This window comes from Anser brachyrhynchus (genome assembly GCF_964034855.1).
Source record: "Anser brachyrhynchus genome assembly, chromosome: 8".
Classification (NCBI taxonomy): Eukaryota; Metazoa; Chordata; class Aves; order Anseriformes; family Anatidae; genus Anser; species Anser brachyrhynchus.
Window position 1 is genome coordinate 2,284,044 of NC_137702.1, and position 26,744 is coordinate 2,310,787.

General features: G+C 43.0%; 1 protein-coding gene across 9 annotated transcripts in view; it reads right to left on the bottom strand.

The window, feature by feature from the left end:
- RAVER2 (ribonucleoprotein, PTB binding 2) overlaps nucleotides 1-26,744 on the bottom strand; it is a 43,325-nt gene that overhangs the window by 13,721 nt on the left and 2,860 nt on the right. For 2 of the 9 annotated variants that reach the window (XM_080603378.1, XM_080603377.1), the window contains exons 1-6: nucleotides 20,029-20,290; nucleotides 10,941-11,007; nucleotides 5,530-5,999; nucleotides 3,185-3,376; nucleotides 1,796-1,922; nucleotides 769-851 (exon numbers count right to left, since the gene is read on the bottom strand). In XM_080603378.1, coding sequence (XP_080459504.1) covers nucleotides 769-851; nucleotides 1,796-1,922; nucleotides 3,185-3,376; nucleotides 5,530-5,999; nucleotides 10,941-11,007; nucleotides 20,029-20,187 — 1,098 coding nt within the window. In that variant the 5' untranslated portion in view covers nucleotides 20,188-20,290. Of the gene's footprint in view, nucleotides 1-768; nucleotides 852-1,795; nucleotides 1,923-3,184; nucleotides 3,377-5,529; nucleotides 6,000-10,940; nucleotides 11,008-11,333; nucleotides 17,090-20,028; nucleotides 20,292-25,942; nucleotides 26,135-26,744 lie in introns of those variants that run through there. The other 7 variants (XM_080603383.1, XM_080603382.1, XM_080603380.1 and 4 more) reach the window with 6 other exon arrangements.

The following is a 26,744-nucleotide window of genomic DNA, read 5'->3' on the forward strand; positions in this document are numbered from 1 at the left end:
CAATTGACTAGTCCCTCAAAGACACTTAGGAATATCCCCCCGTTAACATTAATGGCATATTTTGGCTCCTGCAGAGCTGGAGAAATCTCTGACAGAACCTCAACACAAGGTGGAAGCTACGCTGGCTACTGGCCAAATGAACTTCTGTGGTTATGGGTGCCACATTAGCCTGTTCTCCTCACCACTTCCTAGGACAAGTTCATCCCCAATATCCCTTATAGGATCTTTCAGAAATTCCAGAGTCCATATGGAAATCCCATCAACTTTACACTGAATTACAGATACTCTGAGAACACTTGAAGCAGCCTATAGTCTTTTGTTTTGTTTTGGCTTTGTTTTTGTTGTTTGTTCATTTTTTTCTAAGAGCTAACATTTGCAAGTTACTATTTTTATGGCATATATAGCACATTTTGGTTCTTTCGAGCTTTAAAATGAAAACATTGATGCTAAACTTCTTGGCTTGAATAAAATAAAACAATTAAGTCTCTGTATGAAGCACGTGTAAGTAGCTTGACTTTTTTTTTTTTTTCCAGTTGTTGCTACATCAGCAGGTGTTAGCAAATAAAAAGCTAAGGTAAGGTAAAATAAGTCACTTGTGAATAGCAAGCACAGTCTGCTGCTCTTACACCCCCATAGGAACCTCATCATAGAGTGTGTTTTTTAAAAGACTGCTTTAGTAAGCTCACTTGCTCTTAGTTGCATTTTTTTGAAAGTTTTAAAATATTTTGTCATGCTGAGATCTCCAGAAATAGCTGTTTTGATGCCTACCTGATGAACTTTATTCAGCTGTAAAAAAGGAGGGCCAACTGCCGTATTTATAAGGTGAGGAAAACCTGCAGATGCTCCAAGAACTGTTTTAGAAACAAGAAAGAGTTGCAGTGACTTCATAAGTTAGGCAAGGAATGATCTTTATAAAAGTTATTCTGTACTTTTTAGATTTGGTATCCACAAAACTTTCCAGTATACTATGGGGCATTATAATGAAACTTTTCAATATAGCCAGCTTTGATCTGCAATTAACAACGCATTAGAGATCAAAAGTACTTTCCTGGAGCTCCTCTAAAGCTGGCAGTTTAGCTCCAAGGCAGAAATGCCTGCAGCTGATTGCCAGACCAGGGCATTAGCCAAGGTGCTTTGAAACACATAGTCACTTCCCACACAGTGTCTTTGTATCTTCTGATGTCATTGTAAAAACGGAAAAGCGAGAAGCAATACAGTATTTACACCACAAACTTAGCTGTCCTCCACTTGAGTCTTCATATTATCCGTCTCCACGCCTATTCCTAATACCTTCACTATCTGGAATATGATGATTGCTTAAAACATTTATTCACATCCATCCTAATGGGAAGGCAGAGAATGTTTTGGGCTAATGCTGTTCTTACTGTTTTGTACAACTATGGTAGCATACAAGAGAATAATAACTTTAAACTGGAATCAAGAGGAGAGACTCTTGGACTGTAAATTCAGATCCCAAATCAGATTTAAAGTTGCAATTTTAATTAAATCTGCAAAAGACATTTCATTTTAAGCCTAATTCTAAATGACACTGAGAGACCACAGAATTAATGTAAGAACATTTCTATAGGTAACACTATCTTCTACCCAGACACAATAGCCTATCAAACCATCTCTTGCTTTTGCTTTTATAAAATGTAAAAAAGTATCTACACAGACACACTGAAACAGTGTCTGCACAGCTTTTGAAAGAGTATGGGTGCTTCTCTCCTTTGCAGAAAGCATTGTCTCACTAAGAACAGGGTTTCTTTATTAACCCCTTTGTAAAACAACTTACCAGGTTTAACAGCATGTCCACGCAACTGGGGCTGCAGTAGTATTTGCAACATTGCTGGATTATTAAAACTTTTCATAATCTGCACTGCATTCGGCTCTGGAAGCAATCCTTTTCTATTGTTTCTCATCTCAAATTGAGAGATACAAAAATGTTACAAAAAGAAGATAACAAAGAATGCATTTACATCCCTGGAAAAATCCAATTTCCTTGAATAAGGTATGGTAAAGATTGAAGTTTGAACATCCACATGCCAACCCAAACTATTAACTCCTTCCACGTTTGTTCTCTAGAGCTAACTGACAATACTTTCCAGCACTACCTCTCCTCAGGTAACACGCATGTTGTCTTTCTCACCTGTCTTTCTTCGCCTTGTCTACGTTTCTACTTTCACACTTTTTCTGTTGCTCCCTAACATATTTAACAGCATCTCGATGTTTTCACCCTCTCTCCAAGATTTTTTGGAGTAGCTAAAGGTATAAATCATAGGTCAACATGGCAACTTACACATTACAAATTATTATTTCTCGGATCACAAAGAGCTAAAAGTTGTGTGACGTTAATGTACATATTTCTTTTTATACAAAAAAATAATCCAACCATCTGCTTCCCTGTTCCCTGCTCCTTTTCCCTCAAAGGAAACAACTAACTACTCCTCCAAAACTTCAAGCACATTATTTTCCTGAGAGGCATTTCTTTTTTCCCTTTTAACCAAGGAAGTGTTATCAATAAAGGAGGATATGAAATGCAGTGTTAACAACAACAACTCGTGCTATCTTGTAATAGCACCATGCATCACTTTTATAAAGATGTGGGCTAAAGCTCTCAGAAGTAATGAAACTGTTCTGCTTCTACTTTTAAGACAGCTTCTTGTAACACTTATCAAATCCAATTTTCTAGGAAATAATTTGATATGACAAGTGGGTATAAAAAGCTTTCTTCTATACTGAGCATGAAATTAAACTATTTCTCCTATCTTGAAATTTATCTTAAAATTGACAAATTCTTGCCTGTTTTAAACCAAAACTAAAACTCTGTTTTAGCTCATCAAATGTCTCCACCTCAATTTACTTTTCTTTTGAACTAGTACAACTTCTCTTGCAGAAAATTGATTTTAATAAAATCCCAAAGCTATGCAAGTATAACTTTGTAATATCTTCTAACCATATTTCAGCCTTCCTCTTTGCAGTGTATTGCCTTCTTTAGCCTAGGAAAGAGACTGAGTTAGGCTGACTAGATAAAAAACAAACAACCAAACAAAAACCCCAAACAGCTAAGGCTTCCAGAAGCTTGGCTAGTTTTTGTAATGCAAAGTGGTGAATCCCTTTGACACAACACATGTTGCTCAAGGCATAACAAACCCATTCTGAAAACAGATTTGCAAAATCTTACCATCCTTTGTGCTGCTATAAGTGCTGCTAACGTGCTTCTGCCTGGCGCTCCTGGAGCACAGTAGGACACCTGGATTCTCTTCCCTTTGATAATCATGCCATCGGTGACTTCTTGTACTTTCTCAGCCTGCTCTGCAGTTTCGTACTCAACCACTGCAAAGTCACCAATACAGCTGTCTTCATCCTGAGCAAACTGAAACATTTCACAGCACACTGAGCGAAACGGAGAATTTCAGGAACCGTCTTGAAATATTTTCACCTATCCCCTGCAAAATACTTTGCTAAAAGTTGACGTACCACGTTAATGCCTACCCAAATTAGTATGTTTCTTTTTCAAATGTGCTAAATATAAGTATCATAGCTTCATATTAGGTTTGGCATGCATGCTGTGTCTACTTGAATTACCACCTTAACTTCCATGTAATCTCATGGAGAACCTGCGTTGTGAAACATATTTAACAGTAATTTTACAGAATAAAAAGGGTGAGAAGACGAATTTAAATACAGCTGTGTTCTACATTTTTTTAATTTTTTTTTGCAGGATAAGAATTATAAACTCTTTACTGTTCAGTTTTTCAGACTACAATAACAAAAATGTCATTCATCAGACTGCATGATAGCCGTTGAAACATGTAACAATGCAAATTCTACTGCTGTATACTGCCTTTTAGGAGAATCTGAAGTCTGTGGCTGCATTTAGTGCCAACAGAAGATGCCAGACTGATCAATCAAGCAGACTGGAAACAGGCTTACTTGTCAAACAATGCTCTGTCCTTTGTTTGCAGAGTTTTATAACAGAATGAGCAGATTTAAATCAAACAAAAAAATGAGAGTGAAAAGGGAGGGAGTAAAGCTTAGGCAAAAATATCCACTCCCAAAATGATCAGAAATGACACACTGACACTGGTTGTGAAGCGGAAAAGTAAAAACCTCTCTAGATTTTACTGGAAAAAAACCCACAGCCTATTCCCAACAGTTTGGCTGCATAAACTTACAGTAACAATTGAAATAAAAATCTCAGAGATTTTCAAGAAAGAGGGGTTGTCAAATCTTCAATGCCATTGCTAAAGACTCACCTCCAGAAAGAGCTCTAAAGAACACACATATCTTGATAAATATTGCTGGGGAAGCTGATAACAGCCTCTGGATTATCTGACAGCTGGAAGAATGCCCCAAACTAGAAGACTTTAAAACATCGATGTATTTAGCTAATTAAAAAAAGATTAGGGAAGTGACTTCATTACAGCACGCAATACCTTCTTTCAGAAGAAAATATTGGGGAGCACTGGCTGCTTACCCTAGTAAGCAGTGAAGTGAAGAAGAAGTCAGATACATTCAATCCAGGAAACAGACACGAGTACAAAATAACAAGGGATGGGCAGTTTCTGGAAAGAATTACTTGCAATTTATTCATCTCCCCATGTACTTGGATCAAGCAAGTATATGGATATGGTTAGCTGACAACAAATTACTGGGGCTCCAAAACAGCACTAGGGAAAACGTGCTGCCCTACAGGTGGGTCAGGCCAGACAGCCCGACAGACCTTCTTGTCTTGGATGCTGAAAGTCTCTGGTTACTTATCCTTGAAGCTAATCCCTAAGCAGCCTTCCCAGATACTTAAGAAAACAAAAAACAAGTGAAATCATACCCAACTGCGACCACAAACAAAGCTTTCTTTTTACTGTCTGTCTAGGTGTGTTTGTCTGCAGCACTTCTATGAGAAACATTTTATGTGTGGTCTAGTATCTCACAAGCCATAAAGACAGAAAGGAAACCTTTATGTGTGCAAAGGCTAGCAAGGATCTACCTCTTCTGTACCTGCAAGCTTTCCAAAAGATGCAGCACTTCTATCCCCATCAAGCCCAGTGACTCATTTTCCCCAGTTAAAGAAAAACTCATCAAATATTTGCAGAGGTTTCTTAAATGTGTTAATTTTATATATATATATTCTTCCTGATCTCCCTGAACTGTCGCACTTAGAGCATTCACACACTCTGGCTTGCTTTACTGAGCAATAAAACCATCAGCAACATTTACTTTAGAAGCTCTCTAAAATATTTCTAAAATGATTTTCCATAAAATACATGAGAAGGGGATGTGCTATAAACATTTTACTGGTGCTTAACAGGAGCGGTCTCCTGCAGAATTCCCAGATGACATGTAACAATCACTGTGAACCCGGACCAATAAAACATTTGTACCACATCATATTTTGCAATGCAGATGCATGCTCACTCACCACTTAAGTGGAAAATAAAAGGATAAGATTGCAAGCAGTGAAGTACACCAATACAGAACTATTTAAATCATGACCTTGGTCTTCCAAAAGATACATATTCAACATACCTGGCAGAATACAGGTTTATACTTCAGTGAGAAAGCCTGCATCAGTTCTTTTGAATCAGCGTAGTCTTTTTGAAATTTATCTACACAAAGGCACTTGGAGTGAATAAGACTTGTGGTCAGCTGGTTCACATCCATCCACTGAGCGAAGAGAGTGCTCTCGTCTAACTGTTTCCCCAGAAGTTCCAGTCTCGCCTTCGCAGCAGAGTCCTTCTTCATATATTCCACAAAACCGTAGCCCTTGGAATGGCCAGTAACTTCATTATACACCAAAAAACACCTCTCAACGTTGCCATAAGCACGCACAAGTTCTTCAAACTCTTCTAACGTAAACGAAATGGGCAAATTAGTGATGCACAGCAAAGCATCTGTTGGTTGGAGTTGCACAGATATTTCTTTTCCCCGAAGAGAATACTGGTGAAATTTCCTAATCGCATTTTGAGCCTGCTCTCCATTTAACAGAGTAACAAATGCTGTAAGAGACCAAAACAAGTTACATCGCTTATTACTTTACAAATAATCACTATAGCCCCCCTCGCCTCTATAAAAAAACAACCCAAAACCCACCAATAGAAGTCACAGAAAAATAAGTTTGGAATTACTAAATTATTAAGTTTGGAAAACCAAAATGTTTCCTGATGTTCAGAGGAAACCCCGCTGTGTTTCGCTTTGTGCCTGCTGCCTCTTGCCATCTTCTTGCCCTCCTCTATAGGGGATGTAACAGTCTGCAGTGAATCAAGCAGATGAAGATAACCTATGGGTTTTGTTCTTGAGTCCCACTCAAGCGCGCAGCACGGGACAGCCCCTGGCAAAATCTTTGGTTCATGTAAGGGAAAGAAAGATGCAAGTTTACAGCTCTGGCTGAGACATCCTCAGCACCGTCAGCCACTTGCAGACACAGGGTTGGGCGTTGGACATCTTTCAGACCCAAAGCATGCAGCATCACCTCCAGACAGTAAACATTTTTCTGCTGGAGTTGAGCCTTCAGGCCCACAAATCTCAGCAGCAAGTACCACACAAATCTTTAAAACGTGGCAGTGGGTAGTACCTGCAGGATTTGATTCTCTTTTAACCTTTGCTGAGCTGCGGACCTTCAAACCGATCTTGCAGCTACTGAATTTCCCTCCCCAGAATGACAAGCGGCTGTTGTTTGTTATTATACTTTTATTTTATTTTATTTTACTGCATTTTACTTTATTTTATTTAACCGTTTCATCTCTTCAGGGGGCACTAGTCCTGGTGATGCCATGGCCATGTCACAGGGGACAGAATGTTGGCGGCGGCCATGTCACAGGGGGAGCCCGTGATGCGGCCAGCCCTGGCGGCTATAAAAGGGGCTGCAGCAGGCCAGTCTGGTCAGTCTGGCAGAGGAGCAGCCAGACAACTTCGGGCTGAGAGGGCAAAGGTCTATCGTGGCAATGGAGGGTTGGTGCTCCCCTTCAGTTGCTTTCTCTTATTATTTTATTAATTACAGAGAGAAGCCTGGAAAAGGACAGAGCAAGACACTCCGCTGGAGACGGCTCAAGGTTTTACAGGAGATCCCTGGACTCCATAGCCACATGCTAAGGAAGGTCAACACCCAACCCCTTCCCACACTGGGCTGCTGGCACCAACCCCACTGATGTCACGGCCACATCACAGTGGGGTTAGTGACATGGCGGGCCCAGGAGACGCCTGGTGTTATACTTGGTTCTCTTGTTGCCAGTACTTGCTTCAGTGCTGGACGTGGACACGAGACGCGTCGCTGGAGACGTGTCAACATTTTACAGCAGAGATCCATGGACTCCATGGCCACATGCTAAGGAAGGTCAACTCCTAACCCCTTCCCATATTGTGCTGCTGGCACAGGCCCTGGTGATGTCACGGCCACATCACAGTGGGGTTAGTGACATGGCGGGCCCAGGAGACGCCTGGTGTTATACTTGGTTCTCTTGTTGCCAGCACTTGCTTCAGTGCTGGACATGGACACGAGACGCGTCGCTGGAGACGTGTCAACATTTTACAGGACAGATCCATGGACTCCATGGCCACATGCTAAGGAAGGTCAACTCCTAACCCCTTCCCATATTGTGCTGCTGGCACAGGCCCTGGTGATGTCACGGCCACATCACAGTGGGGCTGGTGAGATGGTGGGTGGCACAACACAGGGGTTGGCATGGTGCTACTGCTTGCTTCTCTGCTAGCCTCAGCGCTGGACATGGACACGAGCCCATGATACCAAGCTGCTGGCCACCTCTCTTTGACGCACTGCTGGAGACGCGTTAACTACCTACAGGACAGTCCTACAGATGAGCAGATGGCGCCATCAGCTGCGGACAAGAATTCTGCAACACCCCACACTTGCTATATGAATTTGTCTGTGTAACCTTAATAAAATGTAATGAGAACCACTATGAATTGTGCTGAAGTATCTTTTAGCCGTTTCCTGCTGATTTCCTGTATGCTGTTCTCCCACAGAGACCAATGGAAACTTAATAATACCCATTGTTCAGCCCTGAGGCCATATTTACACTTCAATCCTTTGTATGCATAAAATATTAAACCGCTCCTACACATGTCTAGAATTAATTTCTTTGGGAAGCACTCAAAAAGCTAAAACATTCTAACTTGAAAATAAAATGAAATTGGAAAGGTAACCCACAAAAGGTATTGTTATCCCTTCACACTTTGTCTCAGGCTTCACCCTCAACTCTTCAAACGCCACCCCTAAGTGTCTGCCACACTGAATAAATATTCATAAATAAATATGCTGCAAGTCGGCAGCAACAATACTGTTCAGTGCAAGAAACGTGTCTGAAACCACAGCCTGAAAACTGCGCTTATCCTACACCCAAATTTGGAGTCTCAGTTGTCCAGAAACAAGTATAAACAATACTTTCCTCCTCAGTACACAATTATCACTTTTATAAGAGTCACACAAGCCAAAAAGCACAGAATATTTCTAGCTATCCTGAACCTAACAGCAGCATGGAATTCTTTGTCATAAATTAGATGTCCTAGTACAATTATTACACAATGCTTTTTAATTTTTTCCCCTTTAAACAGAGCATATTTTTTTTTTAGCCTTCTGCTTTCCTTGCTATCAATTACCACACCATGACTACGGGTAGATTTGTGCTAGTCACAGCAAAACCTACCATACTGCAATACAATCGCTTCCTGAAATTCAACTCCAGGAAGCTCTGGTTGCAAGATTATTCTTTAAACAGAAAACATCTTTTATTCCAGATCACCTATTAATCATCCGTTTCCACTAACATCGCTGCACATGTGAAAAAAGCAAATGAATTGTAAGATGACACCATTCAGAGGCAGAAATGCTATTTTCTTTCATGTCTAAATAACTAGAAGTTAAAACAATATAAAACGAAGATTTCTAAATAAAATATAAACATTCACAGGGTTCTTAAAGCAAGTTCTGATCTGTGCTGTAACTGTACCTATCCTGTAGCAAAGAAAAAGAAGCAAGTAAAACTTTGGTGGCAAACATGTAATATTTGAGATCTCAGTTCTGCTGTTCTAGTCAAAGGGGATGTTGTTACACATCCTGAAGCAATTAACTTGAACAAACACACAAACAATGCATTTGCAGTGGATTTTACAATTTGCAGTAACTCAAGAGATGTATCGATAATCAGATAAAGATGAGAAGGCATGGAAATCAACAATCTGGTTCTCAGACAGATTAAAATACTCCTGGGCTATCTACATTACTTCCTTTGCAATCCAGCATTTTGACATATTTCTGTAACAGCATAATACTTGGTAATGTAGGAATACTTACATAGAATATAAGGATATATGAAAAGAATTTTAAAAAGACTCATCTTTTTTAAGATAAAAATGCTTTTTCAAAATGTTCTGAGGTCATTAAGGACTTCTTCCTTGTGTTTATCACTATTTTAAATTAGTTTGCGTAATCAAGTGAAAACATTATTTTTACTCTGGAAAATTTTACAAGATCTCATTGGGAAGGTCTTCAGAGCTCTACAAGTTCTGATTATGTCCATCAAACTAAAAAGACATTAAGTGTATCTAAAAAAAGTCAATACAAATGGAGTTCCTTACGCAAGTAGTTCACGCTACAATATCTATGGCCATCACCACAGAAAGGAGAGAGGTGACTGGTGACAGCCAACATGGCTTCACTAAGGGCAAATCATGCCTGTCAAATTTGGTGGTCTTCTAGACGGGTTTACAGTGTTGGTGGATAAGGGAAGAGCAACTGATGTCATCCCCGTAGCTTTGTGCAAAGCTTTTGACACTGTCGCACATGACATCCTTGTCTCCAAACTGGAGAGGCATGGATTTGATGGATGGACCACTCGGCGGGTAAGGAATTGGCTGGTCGGTCACACTTAAAGAGTTGCAGTCAATGGCTCGATGTCCAAGTGGAGACCAGGAATGAGTGGTGCCCCTCAGGGGTCAGTAGTGGGACCAGTACTATTTTACATCTCTGCTGGCAACGTGGCCAGTGAGATTGAGCGCGCCCTCGGCCTGTTTGCTGATGACACCAAGCTGTGTGGTGTGGTCGACACGCTGGAGGGAAGGGATGCCACAGAAGGACATGGACAGGCTCGAGAGGTGGGCCTGTGAAAACCTCCAGAAGAACTTCTTCGATTGTATATCATCAAGTTAAGATGCTGTAACCCAGGAGATGTTAATAGCTGTATTTTAAAAAATTTCCCATCACACCAAACACAGTCTTACAAGGACAGGCGTCAGAAACATCATTATCCTAGCAAAATCCTGACAGCAATTTGCCACAGTCACCACATTTGTCCTTCAATCCAAGATTACCTCCTGAGGTAATCCAGGCTGTAATATCTATGGCAATCTGGATGTACAGGATCATGTAGAGAAACATTTGTCCAGCTCTGTACTCAGAAGTGCTAAAAATCCGTGACTCCCCTAATGTAGAGAATTGATTTGTAAATGGAAGATCTGACTTAGCTAATACAAGACTTAATGCAGGTCAATGTTTCCTTCAAAGACTTAAGTATTCCTTTAAATTACTTCTGGCTCATGTTACCTGAAACAAATGCATCTGGAGCTAGGTACGTTTTCCTCTGATCAAGTCATATGCACCTGTGAAGGTTTGTCCTAAGAGAAGCCTCAGGATTAGTTTTTCAAAGGAATTTGGACAGTTGAGGTTAGATTAGTCTCAAAGAGACACTGACTGAGGGGAATATGCCTGATAGATACCATACAGGGCCAACCTACTTCTCACTACTATCAATAGAGTTTCCAGTTCTCCACTGGCTTCAGAAGAGGCTGACAAAGCATACAGCCAAGGGGCAATCAGGCTACATGCCGGCAGACAAGTTAATGACTTCATGCATAGCAGACGATATTCCTCACTAGTTTCACCACAGAATTGAAATGTGTGACACTGGAAGATTTTAATTTCTTACCTGTTCTTTTATTTCTGTCCACATAACAGTACTTTATTTCATAATCTTTAAATAAGTCATGGATTTCCTGAAAGAGAAAAGTACAAGTAACATCAGAGAAATAATTCACCAGACCAAATAAATAAGTGTATAAATTTAGCTTCACTTTTTAAACAAAAACTTTCCCGATAAACACAAAACTTTACCATAGAAACACTATCAAATATTTGTTTTCAGAAGAGCTGCTTATACTACTACAGCAATGTTTTTATCTCATGTAAAGAATTGGCTTACTGAATGTGATTAATTTACGTTTCATTATACAACGTCTCATAAGCACAACAGACTGTCCTGCTGACTGTCTTTTGATAAAGACAAATAACATCACAGCTCATTAAATAGCAAAAAAACCACCAAACTATTTCTCAAAAGTACAGCTAGTAGAGTTAAAATGCCACACAGATGAGATATCAGCAACATCACATCATGCAACTTATTGAGGACAGGCAACACTGTAATAAAATAAAACAGCTGCTTTAGTTTCCTCTAACTGCTCAAGTTCACTTTAGCAGATTTTCGCTCTTTTAATAATGAATATTCTTTCAAGCAGCAGTGAATCCTGCCCAGAATACCCCACAGAAAGTATCATTTATCAATTACTGCACAGGTGTCCAATGAAGAATCAACCCCAACGGCATTATTTGCTCCCACTAACTAATGGGGAAAGAGCAGGGGAGTGGGAGAGGCGGGGTAGGAACAAGTGCAAGAGGTGTGTTAGTTTGCTAAAGCTGCTCCCCAACACAAGCAAAACACATGCCTGTGCCCCACAAAACCCACGAACTATTATCAGCTCAGTGGCAAGAATGCAGAGATGGACATTAAGCACCCCTAGGAAGAGAGCAATACTTCGGGCATGTTTATATTTCAGTTGGGTAAGTCCCACACGTGATAGCAAAAGACCATTTGAGTATCAAAGTAATCAACAAACTTTGTCTGAAAGTTTCAGTTCAGCCAATTTCCAGCAGACCAGTCAACTTGCCAGTGGGCTAATTCAGCGATATACAGCCTGGGTTAATTGGGCTCTCTGACTGGTATCAGGTGCACCCCTTTTAGTCAAAGGGACGCCAATCTCTAGTTTCACTAGTTAACAGCTGTCAAATACTGCATTAATAAAATATGGCTGTTTTCTCGATCTACCAGCCACCCTAATCAGACGTGATAAGGATATGGTTTCTGAAAAGCAAAATAAGCCAGGCACACTGCGAAGACCCGAGTCAGGAACGTGACTTGGCTGAGGGCAGCTCTCTAACGAGAGGTCCTCGAGGTCCTTGATACTGAGGAGAAATGACACTTTCTGTGAAGTCGTACAGCTCAACTGTACAAAGACACCACATAAGTTGTTCCTGTCCTGATTAGAAAAAAGGGGACACAGTCACCCTTTTTTATTTCATATACCACAAGAGTAACATTGAAAGTTTGATCTGGCGGTTAAGTAGCAGGAAATGCTATTTCAAATGGCTCGTAACACTCTCTTGAAGGTCTTTTGTGTGAGCCAGATGATTTCCCAGCAACTGTTTGAAATTTTAATTGAGAGGGAAAATAGCCTGTAGCAAACTTATCTTCATGGGATAATCATGAGGTCTTCATGTTAAAAATTATGAGAACAAAAAGAAGATTTAAAACGATAACCTAGTTTAAGCTAAGTCACTTTAAAAGGCCACTGTAAGGATTTTAACAGCGGTTTGCCCAGGTCGCGGCACACACTGCTAGCGTCTTGCACTCCCGCTGTGGGGCTGAGACCTGCAACTGCCTGACTGCGTCCGGGTATTATTTTGGCGAGGGCATTTTTCACATAAAGACAGTTTGAGACAATTTACAAAAATAAAACACAGCACGTCGACTCTTAAGCAAATATATACTCCTTCAAATTAAACAGATATCTACATATCTGTGTACATTAGACTAAGTTTCTTCATAATATTTTCAGAAGTACGAAGCCAACTTTTGAGCTCGCGTCTTATTTAAAAGAGTGACTCGGGCGCTTCTGTAAATCTCACCCTTACCTTCCAACGCTGGTGCCTGCTAGAAAAGAATGAAGACTATTTCCATTTTAATGTATTTAACGGGGTGTGTGCCTGGCAGGCCCTGACCCCATGGGATGTAACCAATGGCTGTGGCTGTCCCCTGAGCATGGCAGAAGCAAATATCCGTGGCTTGGGCCCAGCTCCTGGCAGCCACCCGGCTCAGGGCACCTGAGCACTTCCAACCGTCTTCCATGTGGCGGTTACCAAACTGCTTCTCCTGAAGGATTCCTCCCTCCCCAGTCAGAGATCATTAAGGCTGCAAAAGCCCTCCAACATCTGGTCCAACCATCCCCCTACCACCAATGTCACCCACTAAACCCTGTCCCTAAGCACCACGTCCAGCCTCTCCTTGAACACCCCCAGGGATGACGACTCCACGACCTCCCTGGGCAACCCATCCCAACGCCTGACTGCTCTTTCTGAGAAGAAATGTCTCCTGCTACAAACGAATTAACCCAGTAGTCTAAAAAACGGGGCTGACACCCACCGGAAGCAACGATCTAACTGTGTCCTGCGACGTCTAAACAGAAGGGCAAGGTGCACTATCACGGGAAGGCCTCGCTGCCACCCCCAGCGCCAGGCCAGCTTACAGGATTCGGGCAGCACGAGCTGGAGGCACTTACACCAAGAGCTACAGCCGTCACGAACCCCGTGGCAGCTCCAGTGCCAGCACCCTGGCCCCCCAGTAACCGTTACGAGTTCTCAGAAGTGGACTTCAAAAGCTAGTTAGTCTAAGCACTCGTAAAAATTAAAATCTTAACCACACAGTAATCCATTCGTACTTAAGGATGGGCAGGAAAAGAAAAACCAAATATATTGAAGGGGAGTTAAGAGAAAGCACAAGTAAATATAGGCTGGATACCCTTCCAAAATGTATTATTTACTGCCACAAGAAACATCGTCTTGAAATACTTTAATTCTTGGCCTGTTCTGTCCTGTCTTGTCTCGGGTAGAAAAACGTCAGCGTGACTTTTTACCACATATTATCAATTTGAAATTTGCATCTCTCAAAGGGAAAGAATGCCTTCCTCAGAGACAATCCGTCTTTATGCTTTATGACCTGGATTTTTTTTTTCTTTAAACAGCAACGTGAGTCATTAGCAGGAACATTTGCCCTACCTACCGAATCAATAAACTCAGCTATTAATTCTATTAAAATTACCTGGTCACACCAGGTGATCTAACAGCATAAGGAAAAAAAACAAAAAATATATAGTCACCACCTGGATCAACATACTATATGCAAGATTACAGCACCCCAAAACCAAGTATTTTTCTCTCTCTAGATGTAATACTGAATTACATTGTTCTGGCAACAGAAGCGTTTAACAGCTCCAAGGGTGCCTGGCAATTTGCACCGTGAGCGCAGGAAAGAGGCAGAGCATTACGTTTATGAATGATACAGTTCATTTAATTCAGTTTTAGACCACTAGATCGAGTCCATGACATGCCGCATGGACTTCACTACAGATATATAAAGTCTGTTGTGGAAGAAAAAAAAAGTTTTAAGCAAGAGAAGAGCAACATGCTTTAAAATAATTTTCTGTTATTGAGGAAAAATCACAGAGAATCTTCCGGAGAGTAAGAAGTGCAGTGCACAGCACCAACAAGAGGGCTGGAGAACAGCACACAAGGACTGGTGCAAGGTGCAATTTTAAACATCCCCTGTCTGCTAGTGACTCCTGAGGTAGGAAATCCCCAAATTTTCACCACCTGGGCATCGACTGCCAGATGAAGCCTCCCTTGCTCCTACCAAGCACAGGTGCAGACAAAGTTTGGGCTCACCATGCCAGCTGCACGTATAAACTCATGGTGACATACGTTCTCTTCTGTGAAAAATCCTCCAGTTTTCAAATTGTTTTAAAGAAAATTCTTCTTTTGTGAGCAATGGCTGTAGGATCAAGCCCAGGATGTGCAGCAGATCTTTACCTGGCATCCAGGAAGAGAGGACAGAGGTGGGCCCTGAGTCTTCTGCTCAGACGTTCCCTCGGCACTGCCCCAGGGTCACAAACTATGAAACTGGAAATAAAACCTAGCCTGGGATTCTAGGCCATAAACTGTCTCTAGGCCATACTAAAGCAATGGCATCTTTTTGTTTGAGAACTGACTTTCACATTTGTAAGACCATACCCTGCAAAGATCTTTCATACGATAATTTAAGAAAATATTGTCACTAAGACAGAAGAAGAGCAATTTCTTAGCAGACTTATAATGGGAATGAAAAAGGTAATTCTCTGGTCTTCCAAAAACACATTAGTGTGTTGATAAGAGGAAGACTATGGGATTGGAAACCCATTTCATCATCCTGGGTATGCCAGGTTATATGGAAGCTAAATGAAAGATGACAAAGACATTGCAGAGGTAATGTGAGAGAGGAAGAGCACAAAACAAAAGAAAAGCAATAAAGAAAATCAAAAAGCATGTACATCCTAAGGCATGAGGGCTACTCACTACCCGGCCGATAAGCCTTTCACGTGCAGTCAGTGTGACGGAGGACAATCTGAAACACAAAGGCCGCTTCCACTTAAAAGTCCAGCATACAACAGATTGGGAAAGAGCGTTTCCTCAAATCACCACAGTTCATTAAAGGTTTTCGATTAAAAAGGAACATGGAAAAACTGTGGCTAATCAAGACAGAAAGAATAAAACCTCTGAAATAGCATCATTCTAAGTTGTAACTTGTTTTTTAATCAGGAACAAACACCAATAAAAAACCTGGACAGGCACATCAGGTCCCAAAACACAAAATAAATCCCCGTTCTGGGTGAATTGCACCAGTTTCCTATGAATACCTAAATGTTTCATCTTTCTTTAGATTTTGCCACACCAAAGAAGAACTACAGGGCATTAAAATAATTAATCAGCCCTAATTTACTTCATGACCTACATTAAAGTAGAACATTCCCTTCATCTTCTAGTCTCAGATATTAAAGGAGAAAAGCAGAATTGTGACTATAACACAGCTGCATTCAAAGATTATAAGGGGCAGAAGAAAGCTTATTGAAAACAAGCGCAACTTCTGCACCACAGGTTCCTTACCTGCAAAGAGGGGAATCACAAAGTGAACAGCCCTTGTCAGTCATCGGATCTTAGCAGTGAAGACTGGAGATTTTGCTACAAATCCCAGCAACGACCAGCAAGAAAGAGAATCCAAGTCCTACTGCGTCTAAAAGCAACTCCATGAGATCCTAACCGGTATGCCAGAGAACCAGACTGCTGACTTCCATCACATTTGTGAGCTACAGCTTCTATGGAAGTTAATCAGACAGAGATGACAAACCACTAACTCTGAAAAATGAATGACTTGGGGAAATCAAAAACAATTCTTCTAATCCGTTGGGATAATCACGAAAAAAAAACAAAACACACAGAAGTTCATTTGCCATATGATACTCCAACGAAATAAAACTTCCCTGGTTTAGTATGGTACCAACCTCACTTACACATCCTGAAGTTATTGGTGTCTCTTCCAGTGATGGAGAGAAGTTGTTATCACTTCCTTCCCTCCCAATCTCCCTCCACCCCCAAAAGTCCTCCTGCCTCCCAGGGCACTTGGAGCAGCTTTTTGACAGTTCCAGGAGCCTTCAATCTGCGATACCTGCCTTTCGACACTGCACTTTCAACATCACATGCAACTGTGTTCTTTGCTATTGAAATGTATTAACCAATTCATCGGGGAGGCACTGGCACAAGGCAATTGCAAGAGACATCTAGCTGTGGGATTGCCAATTGATTACCAAACATTGACCAGAGCAAAACAAACAACTACAACCAAGCTTACCTTCCAGGCTCTTTAGAAAGATCCTCGATACAAACCTCAGTCTTACCACAGCATTGCATCAGATGATATTGACGCTGAGAAGGACAGACCCACCAGCTGACATTTCAAGAAGACGGACACCAGTGGGACGATCTTGCCTGTCTTACCGTAGAACATCACATAGCGCTGCCCCCCTAGGATTCCTTGGATCCTGCCTAACGCCCTTCATACTAATGGAGACACAAATTGATTACCCTGATGAGAGCGCTTCCCCACTATCGCAAGAAGAAATAGAAGCCAGCAGAGTATGCTCTGCAAAGGCTGCAGGAGGAGAGAGGACCGTGGTTTGGAAAGCACATCCTGTACCCGAAGGCTGGTATTCTACTACGTGGGTTCTACTGACAGCACTAACCCAATGGACAGAAATCAGTCAGCCCAATAAAAGCGCATTTCTATCTAATTTTATAGTTCCAGCAACCTAAAAAGTAGTATGTATATAGCTGCACGGCTCTCCACGTGCTTCATCTCAGCCCCAGAGAGGTGACAGCACTCATGCGTCAGGCTGCCGAGCCCCGTGGTCGATGGTGTGCACGGCCAGGCGCCGCGCTGGAGGAATCGGATGGGGACGCACGCGGGCGCTCGCCAGGACGCCTGGAAGGCTTCACTGCGACAGGGCGCTACCAAGTTGAGTAACTTGCCAGCTGAACAGTAAACGGAGACTTTGCTTGCAAGAACGGTGAAGGTGGTAATAAAAATGCTTACCACAGGTCTGTTGCAAAAATACCTTTCTCGGTGGCTGTAGCAAGAGAATTGCTTGTAACAGTATTAATCCTGCAAGTACGTATCTGCAAACTGAGCTATAAAACCCAAAGCAGAAAGAACGTTCTTGGGTTAATTCTGACTTAATTTGTTCTCCCATCAGACCTATTACATACTGCCACTCAAGGAAGAAAGTCCTAAAGGGAATGCTGATCTCCTTGGCTCAACAAACTGCAAAATGCCCTCTCCAGATTGCCCTTGCTCCTGAAAACAGGTTCTGGATTCCCTTAGCAGTACAGATGTTGCCAAATGCATTTTGAGGGAAACCCCACTTAACAAGATTCCAGCGTGGGTTACCTTTGCCCCCTCGCTACAGCCACCCAGCACCTGAAGTGCTGAAGGCTTCTGACACTTCCAGATCTGTTTGTTTGGTTTCTGAGACAACAAATCTTCGGCGCTCTGCTTCTCTGTCAGAAACCTCTAAAGGTAACAGAAGATTATAGCTCCAATAACAAATAAATAAGTTAATACGTAGCTATAATTGGCAAAGGAAAATGTTTGTTATTTAATTTCACCTGAAAAAAATGGAGTTTGGTTGTCATTTTGAACCTTCCGAAAAAAAGTTATCACCTCCACCAATCATATTGCTATCAGAAAAAAAGCTGTTTCCCACTTGGAAACTATTTTGGTAAATCTTGTCCTCAATCTTCACCTAGTAACAACAAATGGCAGCAAACCAATGTCCCAGTGATTAGAGGTTAATAATTACGTTTATAAAATCCCATTCTGGAAGACTTTGCATTTTCATGATGTTCATCTCTTTCTTATTGGAGAATAAACTGGCCAGGGGAGCAGTATGTTACCTGATTTCTCTCGTCTAAGCAATCATTTCAAGAAGACGACAGCAGAGAAAACACCTCTGCACAGTTTACCAAGGGTATTAGTTTGATTCAAGAAACGGTAAGCTTCATGGTAACGTTTGGAAATAGCTGACAGCCAAGTACAAAGGTATACTTAACGTGCCTGACCACAAACATACTTCTCCTTTCCAAAACTGCTCCAGGACAGAAACTTCCTCTCTACAGCACGAATATGCTGCCTATGCACATGAACACCAACAGCTCGATGATGTTAAGAATCACACTGGCACCTTTTCCAGCTGTAATTGAGTCTGCATGTGGTGGTGCTGCCATAGCCTAGCAGCAGGGGAATGCTAGAACCTTACGTATGGAGAGAAAGCCACCAAAGCGCTACTTTTAAGTCACCAAAACAAAATGGCAAACTCCCGCAGTGCTGCACGGTTGCCGAATTGGACCTTCATGCTAATGCTTCCTTGCAGCAGTCTTTGTCTGACCAAGCAACGCCAAATTTGATGGTTTCTGCGTACACGAGCCATGTTTTTAACTGGACCACAGGTGAATGCAGGTGAATTCAGGTGAATTCAGCACCTGCCGTGTGGAACAGGAGCGAGTCACACACCCGCTCGGGCACCCAACAGAGCGATGCCGTGCCAGCCACGGGCAGCAAGCAGCTGGGGATCCACCAGCAAGCCCCTGTGCCAACAGCCGTGCTTGGCAGCTCCTCGAAGAGAAGACGAAGGCAAGCGAGGTTTTCCAAGTTGCGAGTTAGCGAGAACTTTTTATCGATTAGCTCGTGAGGTCGCTACGCGTGGCAGCGAGGCTCTACGTGTAAATCACCACGCTGGGTCACAGCAAAATCAGCATTTTTAAGCCGGTGACCACCTACGGCCATGCAGACCGAAGGCACCCGGCATGAAGGCACGGAGCACGGCGGTGAGCACGCCTGGGGCTCTGGATCGAGTTATGCGGATCTTTGGCAGAGTCTCCCCAAAACGAGCGGACCTTCGGGAGCTGCCGAGAACCCCGTGAATCCTCGCTGCACCTACCCGCGGGCAACAAAATTCCTTGTGCTCGGGAAAGCAAAGGGAAAGAGACCCGGGGAGCGGCTTAGAACAAAAGCTGTAATTACAGGTTTTACCTCGTGCACGAGTTCAGCGCGCCCACCGGTCTGCAGGTGGCCAAAACCCGACAAAGCGACTGAATCGCTGCGAAGCTGACCGGCGTGCCGCAGGCTCAGGAGGTCGCCGATGTTCCCCTGCGACCCGCAGCGCTTTCCCCCAGCCGCCAGCGGGCTCTGGGAGCCGCCTCCACCTCCCCCGGGCAGGACTCGGGGCTGGCGGGGCGCTCCCACACGAAACCCCCCGACGGAGCCACCCGGAGCCCCCCGGGCGGGGATGCGCAGCCCGCGGCTCCGGCCGGGGGCAGAGCGGGGCCGCCCCCAGCCGCCGGCGGTAACAAAGCCGATCGGCGGCCAGAGGAGCAGCCCGGGCGGAGCGCCGGGGCTCCCCTCGGTCGCGACGGGGCCGGGACGCGGCAGCCCCGGCCAGCCCCGAGCCTCCCTCCCTCTCCCTCACGCCGGCTCCCCGGGAGCGGCTCCCACCGCAGCCCCCCTCGCCCGGTCGCCGCCACGCCGCCGCCGGCCGCACCTGGCTGCTGCTCTCGGCCGGCAGGTTCCTCAGCAGGATCTTGCGCCTGTTGCTCAGCTCCCGGCGGGTGATCGCCAAGCGCCTCGCCACCTCCTCGGGGCTCGGCGGCGGCGGCGGCTCCGCGGGCAGCTCCGAGCCGCGTTCGGCTGCTGCCGCCATCTTGCAGCGCCGCCCGGCCGAGCGGGGGGAGCCGCCGCGGCGCTGGGAGGGCGGCGGGGGAGCCGCGGGGCACGGCCGCCGGTGGGGCCCGGGCGGCCCCCGCCAGCCCCCGCCGCGCTGCCCGCCCCCGGCCGGGCCCGCCCCGCCGCCGGCCGCCCTCGCCCTGCCCCTGGCGGGGGAGGCCGAGAGCGGCGGAGCCCCCGTGAGGGGGCCGCGGGCCCCGCTGCCCGAGGGGGGAAGCTGAAGCAACCCCCCCTCAAAGCGCGAGCCCTCTGAGCAGCGTGGGTGCAGAGGGCCCAGTTCCGTCCCGCACTAACACCTTTGAGTCAGGGGTTGGGGAAGGAGGCGAACGCCCGTGGGGTGCTGGGGTGTGGGGGAAGCCTCCGAGAGCCGTGGTGACAGGGGCAGCCCGAGGAGATAGAGGCCGAGGCCTGGGCAGGAGCCCTGGCACGAAGGGGCTCGTCCCTGCCTCCGCGGGGTTCATCACCCCGCAGGGGATCGTGTCCACAAAGTCCCCCTGCTGCTACCTTCCTCCAATACAACTCTGCCTTCGACACCGAACCGCAGGGCCACACCAAAATAAAGCAGATGTTGGACGGGCCCGAATTCTCCATCAGCGGGTAGAGGGTTAGCGGGCGCGCTAGCCCAAGATGATCTCGTTCTAATTTTGTTCTTCATCAGAAACATACCAAACAAATTACAAAACATCCAAATGGGTAAACCAAACCCTGGGTGCTGCGCTTGTGGCAAAAGTCACCCTCTTGTGGCAAGGCACGCGCTGTAATGAGGGCCGTGCAGGCACAGAGACGGCAGCGCTCACGCAAAGAAGCGAAGGGCAACATCCCTCCCGAAGGAAAGTAGTTCGGGAGGTCACTCTAAAAGAAGGTTTGCCTTCTACGATGCCTCCATCTTTAAAAACAGTTCATGGTCTTCGTTGGTGCATCAAAAAAAGTGTTCTCTTGGAAACCTAATTTCTCCATAACAACTTGCAAAGCCATTTACAATGCAGTAAATTTAGCTGTTTAACGTTGTCATCATAGCTATAAATGAATGAAGAATAATTTAAATAGTTGTATCCATTTTTAGATACGAGCCTGACCACAAAGAGCAAAAGAAAATCTCCAAACCTGAAAATCCAAACTGAAAAACAGTAGTCTTAAAAAGGAAATTGGAAACACGCTTTGAGTTAAAATGGGTATACGTGAACACATCCTTATCAGAGAATAATTTCATCCAGAATTAGATTTTCCTAAGTTAGAAGTGCCATTTTACAGACTGGATTACCAGCTACAGGAAACAAAAACTTGGCAAATACCAATAGTGATTTTAGAAATTTGCTTTAGTCCAAACCAAAGCTTTCAAGTTAAGACTACAAAGCGTATAGGACCTTCATTACTTTTAAAAAATAATTCTCAGAATACTGAGCAATCAACACCCAAGGTACTTTTTTTTTTCTTTTGGTGTTGTTGCTGACAAAAGAAATGGTCAGAGCTAACAAGCTTCTGTCAAGTTTCCTTTTCCCTGATTTCTTTAAACAGGTAGTGTTCCTTTTCCTTCCACATATCTGCATTACGTTTAACCAATTGTTGGAAATCCAAAGTATGAAGGACAGTTATAAACAGTTCATGTATTTATCATGGAAGCGTTTTAGAGCTGCCAGGTTCAGCCTGTCTGAACAACATTAGCTTAGTCTTCATACTTAAACCACAAACCAGGAAAAAATATTTTAACACATTATTAGTGTGAGAGCTGATCTAGAGAATCAGGTAAGGCTGATGAGTATAAGCTGAAGTATAGGTTTCTTATGCCTATGGATGTATTAATTATTAATACCACTATAAAATTACCCTTGCAAAAGATCGAAAAAAGAGAAAGTAATGACTGAAAAGACTGCTAGTAAGTATTTACAAATTGATTTTCAGGTCAAGCTCTGAAATTCAAGAAGTGATACTGTCTTCTCGAAACATTTCCAAGTCGTATCGTAAATTATGTGATATAAATTGTCGAATCACTTTGCTAAGAATACTGCAACACGTAACTACCTCCTCAGAAATACCTGCCAGATTAAGCAACCAGAGTATAAATTATGGTTCTGCTCAAACATTATACAGCTTAGTGAAGCTAAATAGAGTAATTAATTATCCCATTAATTTTTGAATGTGGGCACACTGAATCACCTGTGCTTTACTGATAATTAATCCTACCTATAGTGATTACCTTCTCAAAAGTCGTCTTTTTTTTTTTTTGATAGGCTGCAGGTGTACCTGAATGCAAGTCAGAAGTGCATTGCTAAAAGTATTTCAGAAGTTAATAGTTCTAACAGCAAAAATAAACCTACTGCACTATTAGTTCTAAATAGCTCCAGAGAAAAGTAAGCATTTTTCTTGCTTAGAGATACTTATTTAAAAGACTGTATTTTACAGCTAAAAATATTCACCTTTTTTCTTTTCCTTGCAGTGCTCACGTTTCATTCTGTATGCAGGCAGTTCGCGTTGCACAGGTAGGCTACGGAACTGCCTGCACTACAAGGCAGCTACAAAGTGCTGCAGGACGAGAGCAGAAAAGTTTGAAGATGTTGCCGTTGTCCATGGGGATGGTCCATGAGAAGGGACAGGAAAGGAGGCCGTGCAGCACCTTATGTGACAACTAAAATCAGCTAAACGTGCATCAGCAGCAACAACCAGTTTGACCCAAGAAAATATTCCTTTTTGAACCCAAATGTCATGCCTGTTTTGAACTACAATACACCATCCAACAGGTACCTGGAGAATTAAAATGTTATTTGATATAAAAAACAATCCAAGTAAGTAAAACACCCAAATCCTTTGGTGCCCTGACAGAGCACCTGTGGGTACGTTAACACAATAGAGATGGCGCAAACCAACAGCTCAGCCTCCGCTGAATCTCCACAGAAATATCAATGCATTAGATACGCAATGATCTTATTTCACAAGTTAATCTTCTGCCCTCGGGAATCCTACCATTTCACCATATAGTTTCTGCCAGAAGTTCCAAAAGACCAGGCGGGTGTCACAGGTTTCTGTCCCCTGAGCGGATTTTGGCCACTACCTCTTCAGATCAGCCATTGTGGCTCTCAGCTTTGTTCCTTGTAACTGCCAGCAAAGAAAACCTGCAAGCTTTACCAGTCCTTACTAACCATTGCCATGAGAGCTGACACTGTTTAGGGAACCCTCCCATGAGCCTCTGCATTGCTGCATCCGCAGGACCGAGAAACCTCTTCAGGAGGGTGGTGCTGAGCAACCCATGATGAAATGCAAGCGGTAACAGTCTCCACCAATACAGCTGTACTCAGCAGAGGATGCATGTATGTATTTTCCTTAAAGAATTTCCTGCTGTTGATGACAGATCATCCATCTATATGTATGCAAATGTTTGTATGAGTATAGTTACTTTATGTTGCTTTCAAAACAATACCCTACATGTTGTTTTGCACTCTAAAACTCTTCAGTTTGCTAATGAACTTCCATTTGGTTTCAAATTTGCTGCATAAGCAAAAAACACTTAAATACTGGAAAAGTAGAGTGATCTGCAAGTGTAACATTGGTTGCTAGCTTGATGCTATTAGAGATAAACCACTTTGCAGTAATTTATTTGTAGCTCACTTCCTTGTTAATTAATTCCTTGTTAATTAAGAATAGTGTACCTTTCCACAGGAGTTGCTTTTGTAGCTCTTCTAAGCTGAAAATTAACTTACCCATGCTTTTAAGAAATACAAACCTTTTATTTATTTATTTAAGGGACGAGAGCATTAAAAGAGAATTGTGGCACAAACATCCTTTCTGAATTACGGATGTATTCAGGTGTAAGCGTCCATGTTCAAATGTACAAACAGGTTCAGATCTCTGCAGATAAAATAAAAGCCAAAGTTTTAGCCTCTGCTAGGTTCTCAAGTATGGGGTATACTGGGAATGTATCTGTAAGCTCTTTAGAAAGTTGGTTTCTTGGTTATATGAAAGAGAAATACAAACAGTCTTCTAAAACCTGAAACAATTTGAATCATTTTCCTGCAACAAGGGTCTGGAATCCATCAGTTGCTGCAAATTCCAGCGTCCATTAAAATCCACGATTGCTAGCACCACTTCATGTGAGCAAAGTGTAAACAATGCTGTTCTCTCTAGTCCGTATTACCCCCACTGTTTCAATCTCTAGATAGTCCTTTTGTTTCATCAGGAAACTACAATTTTGAAACCCAGAGATGTAGATTTGAGTGTCAACAATATTAATTAGTTCAGCCATGATCACACAGGCACTCAATCAACATGTTCATCTTACATCTGAGTTACCTCCAACGCATACCAGAGGTGCCACAAGGAGTTCCTTTCACCCTTTTACTAACAAATTTGAATACATTCAGCGTTCTCAGTGTATCATTGTCACACAGTAACTGTGTGGTTCATTAAGCAACAAATGAAATTTCTTATCAAATTACCAACCTAGCACAGCACAGCACGCAACCGATACCGTCGGTATTGTGATGGAGCAAAAACTTCACCACACCCCTCTGCAGCTGCAGCATCATTTTGAGCTTTGCTTGTATCGTCTGTACAATTAATTCACCAGTTAACCATTAGAGTAACTCAGCATGTCTAGACTGCAGTTTTGTTGGGACAAGTGTTATGACACGGTCAGTCTTCCCAATTAGCTGCTAAGCTCACTTTAATACCAGAGGTATTTCGAATAAAGTTTAGTTCTCCGAGCACTTAGGAATTGCAGTAATACAGGATCAGACTTCAGGTCCATCAAATCACAACTCACCAGCTGTGACAATCCCTTGTCTAAGAGATGCCAGATGGGCAACAGATTGCCTCAGAGATCACAGCAGCCACATGCTTCATTCAGAGATGCAGACAACAAACAAGTATTTTCAGTTTGCTCGCACTCCTCTCGGGGTGCCTTGTCTGTACCACATGGAGCTCACACGTTCAGAGGAATTTGTCAGGTACTGCAGTGTATGACCAAAAATGGGATGTTTCTGAACTCCTGAAACATTCTTCCACACAGACACAAAAACACGCCGAGTAACTTTGCCTGCAGCTGAACATTTTCTTTTTAAGTGGGACTTGATAGCTATTAAACTTGGTAATAACACTGCTCCTAAGCACGTTAGGAATGATGGATTAAGTCAGTAACAGAACTGGTTAGCAACATCTCAGTTTCCATTCTGTAACAGTGGTCTGCAAATAAACAGTAAAGATAAAAGAAGTACGAACTATAACTTATAAAGCGAGTAACTGTTCCGAGGAAACCATTACACTGAAGGGGAGTGTAATGGGCTATTTTCGGAATCATGGTCTTTGCAGTAGAATTTATAACCTTTGTTGCTTCATGCGTATCATTAGCAAATCACCGTGAAGGTTATATTTAAAGATAGTAAAAGCATAGTAAAACTCAAAATAAGCCACAAAACAAACCCAGCTTGTTGTATAATAACTGAGAATGAAAGACAGTAAGATCAAGCAACTGTTAGTCCGGTCCTCTTCCATAAATGGCCCTGAAGGCTGGAACCTCTGCAATACCTCCTCCTAAAACAACTCTCCTCCTGCTTTAAATCACCACTCTCGCCTTCACAGGCTTTATTTTTCCTCATTCAGACTCAATTTCAAATTTAACTCATTGACAGAAAGTATATTTTGGCAATTTTAGTATAAAAAAATAGGTGATGTTCCTTGGGTTTCTAGTAAAAGCAGGTACAACCCACCCAGCATTCATTCCTGGAGTGTTTTTATGGGCTGACCTGTTGATATGCTACAAGTCGTAGTTTGGAATCATTCTGCTTCAGCTTCTCCGTAAGCGCCTGTTTTCTAGGAACCAGAAACAAATGCTGATAATTCACAGGAAAATATGAAACCATTTCACATTAAAAAATAGTGCAATCCTAATACCGAATTAAAGCATTCACTAGTGTAAATCACTTCATCTCCATACCGTCTCTTTTACAGCCCCTACAGACCTGGCTAATTATAAACTTGAAGAAAATCTTCGAGATGAATGACTGAATCGCTGGTATGTATTGAGAGTGAAACGGGCATCATATGAGCCATTTGTTTGGATGTGGTAAAGCAGCCAGCGATTTATCCCTGCTAGTAGAGGTTGGAGACTTGAAACACCACCGCAATATTTTGTCCTGAAAAATGCTGCAACTTGTTAAATACGGAAAACTGGCATGGGGGACATAACGCAAGCTACACTTTTCCTAACGTGTTCTTAAAAAATTTAAGAGAGTTTAAAGTGTTCTGCCATTCAGTTATAAAAAGGTTTCCATAGAAACTGTCATGCAGCATGACTTTTTGCTATAAACACACCGAAGTGTCAAACTAACTTCTACACGTTTATTCTGCTTTCATGGGGAGCAAAAAAAACCCATCCGCTTCCTGTTATCTAGCTTCCCTGGCAGGGGTTGGAACAGTAACATGTTTTGGCTTGCTTAGAGAGATTTCCTCAGTTAAGCTGCAAATGAAATAAACACACTCAGAGAGGTTAATATTATTTTGCAGGGATTATCTAGTTTAATTACTCAGCATTTAATCTCTCCCAGT